Source organism: Cebus imitator, unplaced genomic scaffold, assembly GCF_001604975.1.
Source record: "Cebus imitator isolate Cc_AM_T3 unplaced genomic scaffold, Cebus_imitator-1.0 Scaffold260, whole genome shotgun sequence".
NCBI classification, from domain to species: Eukaryota; Metazoa; Chordata; class Mammalia; order Primates; family Cebidae; genus Cebus; species Cebus imitator.
This window is the reverse complement of record NW_016107575.1, coordinates 22,285-33,661: the sequence shown is the minus strand read 5'-3', so window position 1 is coordinate 33,661 and position 11,377 is coordinate 22,285. Positions and strand designations below refer to the sequence as shown.

Sequence of the window (11,377 nt, the reverse complement as noted above, 5' to 3'; positions counted from 1 at the left end):
GGAGAATCGCCTGAACCCAGGAGGCAGAGGAGGTTGCGGTGAGCCGAGATCATGCCATTGCACTCCAGCCTGGGTGACAGAGCAAGACTCTGTCTCAAAAAGAAAAAAAAAGTCATTTAAAAATTATTAAAACTCCTGCCTACCTGGCATGTACATTCTAGTGTAAACCTCTAGGGCACAGTGCTAGAGGTTTTTCTCTCCAGCTTGGTGTGTGACACAGCTGTCTTCTACCCTTCTAACCTGGTTGTGTTGTTTGTTCTCACTGCTAGACAGACTTTCAGAATGGAGTGATAGTATCTGCATTTTAGTTCATTTCTGGGAAAAACACACCGTGGTTTCATACAGAGTTCCAAAAAAGTCAATAACAGGGTTGCCATCTTGAACACATTTTCTTCCTTTGTATCTCCCCAAATCTGGCGTGATGCCAGCCTATCTAAGGCTGAAAATTTATTTTTAATTTTAATAACCCAGCCTCAGGTATAAAGGTAAAAAATCTACCCACGAGTATATAGTAAGAGGGAGGACATTTTGTTATTTAATCCAGCTAAAATGCACACTCCCTAGAATTTTATTCATAACTATCTTCTTAAAAACCATGTTAGGCTGGGCATGGTGGCTCACGCCTGTAATCCCAGCACTTTGGGAGGCTGAGGTGGGCGAATAACCTGAGACCAGGAGTTCAAGATCAGCCTGGCCAACATGGCAAAACCCTGTCTCCACTATAAATAAATAAAAAAATAAATAAGCCAGCCAGCGTGGTGGCAGGTGCCTGTAATCCCAGCTACTTGGGAGGCTGAATCAGGAGAATCACTTGAACCCGGGAGGCGGAGGTTGCAGTGAGCTGAGATTGTGCCACTACACTCCAGCCTGGGCAACAGAGGAAGACCCCATCTCAAAAAAAAAAAAAAAAAAAACGTTAAAAGTAATATGCTAACTATGATGCAAATTGATAGCAATGTTGTCTTTAGATTCAAAATAAAATTGGATTCAATAAATTGCATTTCATATCTAACCATGGGAATACCGTGCATATTATTTTTAGGTGAGGCATAAACATGACTGATGTCTATCATGAAATAGCAAGGTAGAAAGAAACAATGAAAAGTCAATTTCCATTTCTGGGTTCACTGAATGAAAGATCCTTATGTTAATTTGAGATGTGTCAACCCATAGTACTGAGTTTAATTAAGCTGTTTCTGCTGTGACAGTGATACTGCATCTGGCAATATTTTCCAGGAAAATCCAATCACAGGCCCATGAATGAACAGGTGAGGATTTTCATCCCAGTGTGATATGAAGTGAGACTTGGAGGCGGCTGAGGAGTCGGTCTGCCAGAGAACAGAGAAATGAACTGTGGTGAGCTCACATGATAGAACCCTCTGCAGCCACTGGAAGCTCTTGACCATAGGCACATAGCAGCCTAAGGAGATCTTGGAAATATTACTACTCAGTGAAAACACTGAGAAGCAGCATGAGCGCCAATGTAAATGCAAACACCTGAACTTATTATAACACTTCACATTTCACAAGACACATACAGGGGCTCATATGGTTGCCTTGGGGAAATAGCCATAGAAATATGAGAGAGGAGGATGGGAATAAAAGAGATTAAAGAGTGAAATGAGGCCGGGTGCGGTCATTCCAACACTTTGGGAGGCCAAGGCAGGTGGATTGCTTGAGTTCAAGAGTTTGAGACCAGCCCGGCCAACCTGGTGAAAACCTGTCTCTACTAAAAATACAAAAATTAGCCAGGTGTGGTGGCGGGTGCTTGTAATACCAGCTACCTGAGAGGCCGAGGCAGGAGAATGCCTTGAACTCAGGAGGCAGAGGTTGCAGTGAGCTGAGATCACGCCACTACACTGCTCTCAGCCTAGGTGACAGAGGGAGTCTCCATCTCAAAAAAAAAAAAAAAAAGGTGAAATGAGGGGTCCTTACAGAGACCAGTGGTGACAGAGTGACAGGAACTAAGAGGAATGATAAACTAGAGTGTCTGTCCAGACATCAGAAAGCTGGGGTTAGATGAATAAAACTTCATGTGAAAAAGAGCTGGGCCTATGGGAAGTAGCCATAGGAGAATGAGAGGGGGGATGGGAATAAAAGGGGTTAAAGAGTGAAATGAGGCCGGACGCAGTGGCTCACGCCGGTGATCCCAGCATTTTGGGAGGCTGGCGCTGGGATGTCATACATTTTGTATGCATGTCATATATTTTTCCAGAATAGATGAGAATAGTTTTCTTAAGAGTAAATGAGCCACTTCTAATTGATCGTGATTCTACGAAGGGACTTGATGAATGAATTTAGGTGTTGCAGTTTGCTCTTAGTATGTAAGATACAGACGTTATCCTTCTACCAGTACGTTTTGTTGTTGTTGTTTTAAATTTAAGGGATTTGATGCATAAATATCACCCTTTTCTAGAGTGGGTACTAAGACTCTGAGATGCACTTAACAGTTGTTTGTTTTTTTTTTTTTTTAAACAGACTTTCTATTTAGAGCAGTTTTAGGTTCACAGCAGAACTGAGCAGAAAGTACGGAGTTCTCATCTGCCCCCTGTTGCCAGTGCACAGCTCCTCACTGTCAACACCCCCACCAACCTGGCACATTTGCTGCAGCTGATGAGCCGCATTGCTACATCAGTATCATCCAGAGTCCAGAGTTTGCATTAGAGCTCACTCTTGGTGCTGTACATGTGGGTTTGGGCAAATGTAGGACACGTACCCAGCATTATAATGTCCGAGTAGTTCTGCTGCCCTCGAAATCCTCCGTGCTGTGCTTATTCATCCCTCCCTCCCCACAAACCCCTGGGAGTCCCTGATCTTTTGACTGCCTCCATAGTTTTGCCTTTTCCAGGATGTCTTAAGAGTTGGAATCATTCAGTATGGAGGCTTTGCAGATTGGCTTTTTTTCACTCAGTAATATGCAAATAAATATCCTCCATGTCTTTTCTTTTCTTTTTTTTTTTTTTGAGACTGAGTCTTACTCTATTACTCATTCTAGAGTGCAGGGGTACAAACACAGCTCAGTGCAGCCTCAACCTTCCAGGCTCAAGGGATCCTCCTGCCTCAGCCTCCTGAGTAGCTGGGACTATGGCCATGACTACAGGCATGTACCACCATGCCTGGCTGATTTTTCCCTTTTTTTTGTAGAGATGGGGGGGGGTCTTGCTGTGTTGCCTGGGGTGGTCTCGAACTCCTGGGTTCAAGTAATCCCAAAGTGCTGGGATTACAGGTGTGAGCCACTGAGCCTGGCTCTCCATGTCTTTTCATGGCTTGATAATTTAATTATTCTCTATATTTCATATATTTTTTATAATAATACAAATTTAGGAAAGAAGCCATTTGCTCAACCAATGAAAAGAGAGAGAAATTTGCTTGTTTTTAAATGACCATTTTGGTCCTGATTTTTTCTTGATAGAGATGAACATGTCATGAAAGAAATGTGAGAATTGTACTTTGGTCCTATCTGTGTTAGTAGGAAAGAGATATGTGCTGCTATGTACACTGAAATTGCATACGAAGTGCAATTTCACATCAATTGCACTCAGGATGGGAAACTGAAACTCCACATTTGCAGCCTGTGGGATGGGATTGTCATCTGCACTAGGCTCGTTCATCAATGGCTCTTGATCAGTCTGGCCCTGACATTGATTATGGTTTGGAATCAACTTTTTAAAACTTGAGTCTTTGTTTTTATCACAGTTTGCACAACACATATGCAAATATGCCATGTAGCGAGTGTGCTTTGTACCAGTTAAGCATGTAACGGAAGCCAAGTGTTAGACCTTTTTTTTTTTTTTTTTTTTGAGACAGAGTCTTGCTCTGTCACCCAGGCTGTGGCATGATCTCAGCTCACTGCAACCTCTACCTCCTGGGTTCAAGCGATTCTCCTGCCTCAGACTCCTGAGTAGCTGGGATTACAGATGTGCATCGCCATGCTTGGCTAAATTTTGTGTTTTTAGTAGAGACGGGGTTTCACCACTTTGGCCAAGCTGGTCTGGAACTCCTGACCTCAGGTGATTCACCCACCTCGACCTCCCAAAGTGCTGGGATTATAGGCATGAGCCACCACGCCTAGCTAGTGTTAGATCTTACGTTCAGTTTCCTTTTTCCTTAGGAACAGCTATGCACATTGTAAAGGGTGCCTCTTCCTTAAGGAAACTGAGTTGTTATGAACAACATGGGCTTCTGTTGGAGGGCTTTCTGGATCCCAGCAGGCAGCAGCATGGTTGCCTTGCATGCTTGAGTTTTACACTCCCATGCATCCTGAAGCCAAGTACACCTGCCCCTCACACACTTGGCATTGCACTTCCTGCTGCGGTCCTGACTCAGGCAGGGGTGGAATTGGCTATAGGTTGTGGGCAGGGAAGGGAAGTGAGCTCAGGGATCCCCAGAGCATGGCCAAGACAAAGCACTGGGGCGTATGTGTATGTGTGCATGTGCGGGTTTATGAGAGGGGTTTACTGTGAGGGGGCTTCCTGCTGCCCCAGGACTTGGATGAGAGTCCTGGATTTCCCACCCCGGCCCCCCCCCAACTCTCACATAGGTTAGCTCCGTTTGGATGGGCACAGCACCTTTGTGCCATGCACATGATGTGCCTGGAACCTGGCCTGGCATCACTCACCTCCAGCTGCATCTCCCAGGCCGGGTCTCCACCTCCTGCTCATCCTAGGGATGCGGCCCAGAACTGTTAGAGGCTGTGTTAATGTTTGGTCAGGTCTTTAAATGTGAGGGGAAGAGGGTGGATGAAATCATTTATGCTGAGGGTCTGTAGTTTTTATAAGCCAAGGTTAAGGTCTAGTTGAGAAGAGGGCTCAAAAAAACGCCTGGCTAGAGTTTGTTCAAGGAGGGTGTGTGTGTGTGTGTGTGTGTGCGTGCGTGCGTGCGTGTCTGTGTGTGTGTGTGTGTGTGTGTGTGTCTATTCAGAGAGCAGGCAACTTGACTTCGAAGACCAATCCCAGTAAACCAACCAGGAGTAAGGGGCCTCAGAGGAGGAGGGGAAGCGAGGGCAGGCCCAGGTTCATGTGACCTTAAATGTAGACAGTTAAGGAGAGGCTGTCTTTAAAAAAAAAATGCAAAATTAGGAATACAGTGTTAGACTGAGGGCCTCAGAGGGGCTCATTCAAGGAAGGGGGCCCGAAGTTTAACCTTCTGTAGGTTCACAGCAGACCTGCCTCTGGGAAAGGGTACACAGGGTCCAGGCCATATGAACAGCAAAAATGAAGGCCAGGAGGATAGAGTGTTTAGGGAACGGAAAACTTTTCCAACCCGGTTTGCATGAAGGTAAAGCTAGAGAAATGTCTGGAGATCCAATTACAGAGCTCTTCTGGCTCCACCTGAGTAAAAATCCTATTCTGTCAGCTGTGCAGAGCCACAGGATTTTGGAGGGGGGTGATTTGATCGCTTATTTATGTATTAGATCACTCTCAAAGAAGGGAGGAGGAGGGGCTGGAGCCAGGTAAGGCAGGAAGCAGATGCCAGGCCGAGGGTGTTTACAGACACTCCTACCACATGGCGAGGAAGATCCCCCATAGATAATGACTTCAGAACAGATGCCGGGGTTCAGATAGAGCAGGTTCTTCATCAAAAACATCTAGATTAATATTTCCCCAAGTTTAAAAGCATGCTTCTGTGTATTTTTGTGGAAATGAGGCCTCCCATAGACAGAATATTTATGTCCCCCTAAAATTCATATTAAATCCTAGTGCCCAAGCTGATGGTATTTGGAGGTGGAGCCTTTAGGAGGTGATTAGGTCATAAGGGTGGAGCCCTCACAATTGGGATTAGTGCCCTTGTAGAAGGGGCTCCAGAGAACTCCTTTGCCCTCTTTCCACCCTGTGAGGACGCAATGAGAAGTCCGCTGTCCATGAACCAAGAAGTGGACCCTCCTCAGAAACCAACCAGGCTGGCACCCTGATTTCAGACTTCCAGCCTCCAGAACCATGAGAAATAGATGTTTGTGGTTTAGAAGCCACACAGTCTATGATAATTTGTTACAGCAGTCCAAACTGACTAAGACAAAGCCTAAGCTATCCTGAGATTTGTTTTTGATTAATTCTTTTCTGTTTTGCTTCATATGTTTTAGAGACAATGTCTTGCTATGTTGCCCAGGCTGGAGTGCAGTGTCTACTCACAGGCACGTTCACTGGGCACTGCACCCTCGAAGCAATTAATCGCTGGCCCCAAGCCATCCTCCCTCCTCAGATTCCACAGTAGCTGGGACCACAGATGTGTATCACTGGGTCCAGCTGATTAACCTTGCATGCTGTAACATTTAGTTGTTAATAAAAAATTGCATATTTGTTTTGTTTGCCTTAGGTGTCATGCATATAAAAAAGAATAGGTTTTTAAATGATGATTTTAATTTTATTTAATTAATTAACTTTTTGAGACAGAGCCCCACTCTGTTGCCCAGGCTGGAGTGCAGTGGCCTGATCTCGGCTCATGCAACCTCCGCCTCCCAGGTTCAAGCGATTCTCCTGCCTCAGCCTCCCAAGTAGATGGGATTACAGGCATCTACCACCACATCCACATCTGGCTAAATTTTTGCATTTTTAGTAGAGATGGGGTTTCAATGTGTTGGCCAGACTGGTCTTGAACTCCTGACCTCAGGTGATCCACCCGGCTCGGCCTCCCAAAGTGCTGGGATTACAGGCGTGAGTCATCGCACCTAGCCACTAAATGACGATTTTTAAAGACAGATAATTATGCCACATCTTAATATTTAATACTTTATTTCTACATATGACATTTTGATACAGACATGCCCCGTATCATATTGACTCTGTTACATAAACTGTAGCTGTGTTGAGGGCAGGGTCCGCTGCTAAAGGCAAAGTTTTAAAATGAAAAGTTCATCTACCATTAGGCAAGTCTTGTTGCTTTAAGTTAGAAAGTTTTATTAGATCCCTGGAAGTTGATGCCTGCTTTTCCTCTCAAATTTTATTCATTTTTTTTTCTTTTTGAGACAAGATCTCACTCTCACCCAGGCAGGTGTGCAGTGGTGAGATCATAGCTCACTGCAGGCTCAACCTCCTGGGCTCAAATGATCCTCCCACCTCAACCTCCCAAGGAGCTGGGACTACAGGCATGTGCTATCAGGCCCAGATAATTTTTTTTTGTATTTTCTGTAGAGATGGGGTTTTGCCATGTTGCCCAGGCTGGTCTCAAATTCCTGAGCTCAAGCAATCCTCCCGTCTTGGCCTCCCAAAGTGCTGGAATTTCAGGCGTGAGCCACCACATCCAGCCCAGATTATCTTTTTTAAATTATTGACAGGTAAATATCTGGTCTGCTATAATCAAGAAATTTCCTGTTGAGGCTAAATCTGAGAGGTAGCATCTTGGAAGTAGAACCAGCAGACTCTATAACCATTTTTCTTTACAGTCTCAAGGAAAAGAGTGGCTGTATTGGTTCATTCTGCCCTTCTGCCTGTGCAGATGAAAGAAAAGCAATTGACAAAATGCCTACATTTTAATGTGAGATGGCAGAGACTCCGCATACTTCACTTCAAGGTAGTCTAAGAATCTACGGGGTTCCCCAGACTGGAGGGCATCTCAGACACCAGCTGGTGCCCTGACCCTTCACTTTATAAAGCAGAAAAAAAAAAAAAACCTACCACAAGGTTTAATGTATGTCACAAGAGCCAAGCTGCTTCAGGTTGGAAGAACAGTGGGCCCCATGCCCACCCCGATTCCATGAAGTGACTGAAATGGCCCCATGGACTTTTGCAGCTCAGCTTGAAACAGCTCATTTGGTCCAATTCTTCTATTTTTCACTTATAAAATTGGTGCCCAGTGAGATAAAGTGACTTATTTCTGTTTGAATTGAGCAGAAATAAATCTTAATTTCCCTTTTCAAAAAGATAACTCTCACCGCTATGTCACACACTGTTATATTTTTTAAATGTTTGCAGGTGTTAAAGCATGCTCCTTAATGAATCTTTTCATCTCTTGGGAAATAAACCATCACATATTGTGGAAATTCTTCCTTTGAATTTCTAAAATCATGGAACATATACTCATATGGTATATCCACAAAAGGCACCAGGTATTATGCAGACACTTTTGTTTCTTTCAGACAGGGTCTCACTGTGTCGCCTAGGCTGGAATACAGTGGCACAAACATGGCTCACTGCACCCTTGAACTCCCTAGCTCAAGTGATCCGCCTTCCTCAGCCTCCTGAGTAGCTGGGACTATCAGTGTGCACCACCATGGCTGGCTAATGTTTTTATTTATTTATTTTTATCATTATTTATTTTTATAAAGATGGGGTTTTCAGGCTGGGCGCGGTGGCTCACGCTTGTAATCCCAGCACTTTGGGAGGCCGAGGCGGGTGGATCACCAGGTCAAGAGATCGAGACCATCCTGGTCAACATGGTGAAACCCCGTCTCTACTAAAACTACAAAACATTAGCTGGGCATGGTGGTGCGTGCCTGTAATCCCAGCTACTCAGGAGGCTGAGGCAGGAGGATTGCTTGAACCCCGGAGGCGGAGGTTGCAGTGAGCCGAGATCGCGCCATTGCACTCCAGCCTGGGTAACAAGAGCGAAGCTCCGTCTCAAAAAAAAAAAAAAAAAAAAAAGATGGGGTTTCACCATGATGGCCAGGCTGGTTTTGAACTCCTGACCTCAGGTGATCCACCCACCTCAGCCTCCCAAAGTGCTAGGATTACAGGCATGAGCCACCACGCCTGGCCTGTTTTTATTTTTTTGTGGAGACAGAGTCTCACTATGTTGCCCAGGCTCAGACACCTCTATATACGTGATCATTTAACACTTTGGAACAAGAAATTCATCCCATTGTACTGATTCAACATCCGAGATTCAGAAATTATGTTTTTTTTTTTTTTTGGAAGACTACAAGATGAACCAGGCAATCTCTTCAGCTCCTGTTGTCAGGGAAATTTACTTAGATTTTCTGAAAGAGCAGTTGAGCAGTTCTGAGTCATTTGCCTCTTCGAGAGATTGTTTCTGTTTCAGACGGCTTTCATTTTTCTTTTTTGTATTTTGACTATTTAGAGTTTATCTGATCTAAATACATGTTTTCTCACAGAGGGCAGAAATTGCTTCATAATTAGTCATTTTTGTCCTTTCTTTCTTCTGATAAACCTGCCTTCTCTTCCTCTGCAAGAGTTCACGGTGATGTGCAAGGTCCACTCTTTACGCTAAGTGACAGTGACTATAATTTGCTGAGAAAGCAGTGACCAAACCATTGGCTCCTTCAGAGGCTGGTTATTTCAACCATCTGGAGAAAAATGGAGGCTCCTAATGCAGAGGGAGGATCTTAAGTCATCTAGAGCAAAGACTCATTTGTTCATTCATTCATTCTCCCATGCACTCGTTGGACAAACTTGAATAGTGTACTATGCCCCAGAGGTGTGAAGAAGGATAAACTATGGAGAGGCCCATTCACATGTCAGGGTAGAGGAGAAGTGCTCTAAGAACACCAGCTCCAGGTCACCCAAGGATGACTGGGAAGGCTCCAGGCAGATCAAGCTTTCGAACTGGGCTTGGAGGAAGGTCCTTGATTCTCGAGGTGGAGTTGGGAGGCAGCCATCCCAGCAAAGAAAATGACAGCAGAGAAGCTGGAGACACCGGAATGAGGAGTGGACCAGTCAGAGTCCTTATTCCTGGATGTGCTGGGAGACAGTTGGAGTCCTACAAAGACCTGAATGCCGTGCCGAGAAGTTTTAGTCCTTAGGAGCTACTGACTGTTGTCAGCAGAGGGTGACAGCGCCTATCCTGGTAGCTGCCCATGGGGAATGGTGAGCTGGGGAGGAAGATCCTCAAGGCCGTGAGGACAGAATGCAATACCCCTGATGTGGTCTAGGGAAAGGCGGTGAAGGCCAGAACTAGGGCGCCGGTGGGGAGGATGGGTGGGCAGGAGAGCCGTGGAAAGCAGGGGGAAGCCAGAAGGAGAGCTGGAGAAGGACCTGAGGTGGGGGTGAAGATGGTGGGAGTGTCAAGGGGATTCTCACATTTTTATTTTTAACTTTAAAATTTTTTTAATAGAGACAAACTCTCACCATCTTGCCCAGGCTGGTCTCAATTTCCTGGGCTAAAGTGATCCTCCTGTCTCAGTCTCCCAAAGTGCTGGGATTACAGGAATGAGCCACCATGCCCGACCGATCCTCACATTCTTTTATTTATTTATTTTTTTGATATAGAGTCTCGCTGTGTCACCAGGCTGGAGCAAAATGGCGCGATCTCGGCTCACTGCAACCTCTGCCCCCCAGGTTCAAGCGATTCTCCCACCTTAGCCTCCCGAGTAGCTGGGATTACAGGCGTGCACCATCACGCCTGGCTAATTTTTGTATTATTAGTAGAGATGGGGTTTCACCATGTTGGCCAAATTGGTCTCAAACTCCTGACCTTGAGTGATCTGCCCGCCTCGGCCTCCCAAAGTGCTGGCGTTACAGGCATGAGCCACCGTATCTGACCAGTTCTTATATTCTGAAATGACAGTTAAGCCCTGGACTCAAGCCAGGGACAGAAGCCGATGACCCGGTTTTGGTGAGAAGGTTATGTGTATGTTTCTGAACATGTTGATGATGAGACTAAGTCTTATGTTTCTTGTGCACCTCCCTTGGCACCTAGAAGAAAGGTTAAAACAGGGCAATTTCCAGAGGGACGATCTTAAGACAGGAGCCATCTGGGCACAGACGCCCCAGAGGCCCTTGGGAGTGAGGTGCGAGGGCAGCATTGGCTTGCCTTATGTGCTTCTCCTACTCTTTCTTCTTTTCCTTTTAAAAGTAACTGAAGCCTAAAGGTGAAAATGACTTTTAAACAGTAGAAACTATGTTAGCCCTACTCCCCTCCCCCATTAGCTCCAGATTGGTGGCGATCACCGTTTTGTGCACCGAGCCTGGGTCTCATGCTTGCAAGTCCTTGGGCTCATCCGGAGTCAGCTTCATCAGTTTGTCCACACAGAGCAGGATGAGAGTGAGGAACCAGAGGCTCCAGCCAACTGCCGCCGCGATCCAGCCGTACTCGTCCACCCCTGCGCGGCAGCACCGGGCTGCCTGTGGGCAGAAGTCCACATCTGGTGGGGAAGGGAGAGCAAGGATGACTGCAGGCCCCGCCAGCCCCGCCCAGGCTTCTCTACCGTGAATATTCACAGAGCAATCGACCCGGTAGCAGACACTGCTGAGGGCCTCCTACCTGCCGTGCACTGTGCTGAGTGCTTTTACACGTTAGCTCATGCCTTCCTCACAAAGCGATAGGTGCGATTTTTATTCTCGTTTCACATGAAGAGACTAAGGCTGTAACTTGGCTGAGGTCACAAGATGGCAAAAGGAGAACTCAAACCCAAGTCTGCAAGACTCCAAAGCCATACTCTTAACCTCTAAGTGTTATTCCCTATTATCCTTCCTTTTTTTTTTTT

The 11,377-nt window shown here is 45.7% G+C and overlaps 1 protein-coding gene across 1 annotated transcript in view; it reads right to left on the bottom strand.

Moving 5' to 3' along the window:
* Positions 1 to 8,805: 8,805 nt before the first annotated feature.
* Positions 8,806 to 11,377, bottom strand: part of TMEM213 (transmembrane protein 213) — an 8,063-nt gene continuing 5,491 nt past the window's right edge. Inside the window, exon 3 of the mRNA XM_017499714.2 lies at positions 8,806 to 11,035. Within this exon, the coding sequence (XP_017355203.1) occupies positions 10,866 to 11,035 (170 nt within the window). The 3' untranslated portion in view covers positions 8,806 to 10,865. The remainder of the gene's footprint in view (positions 11,036 to 11,377) is intronic.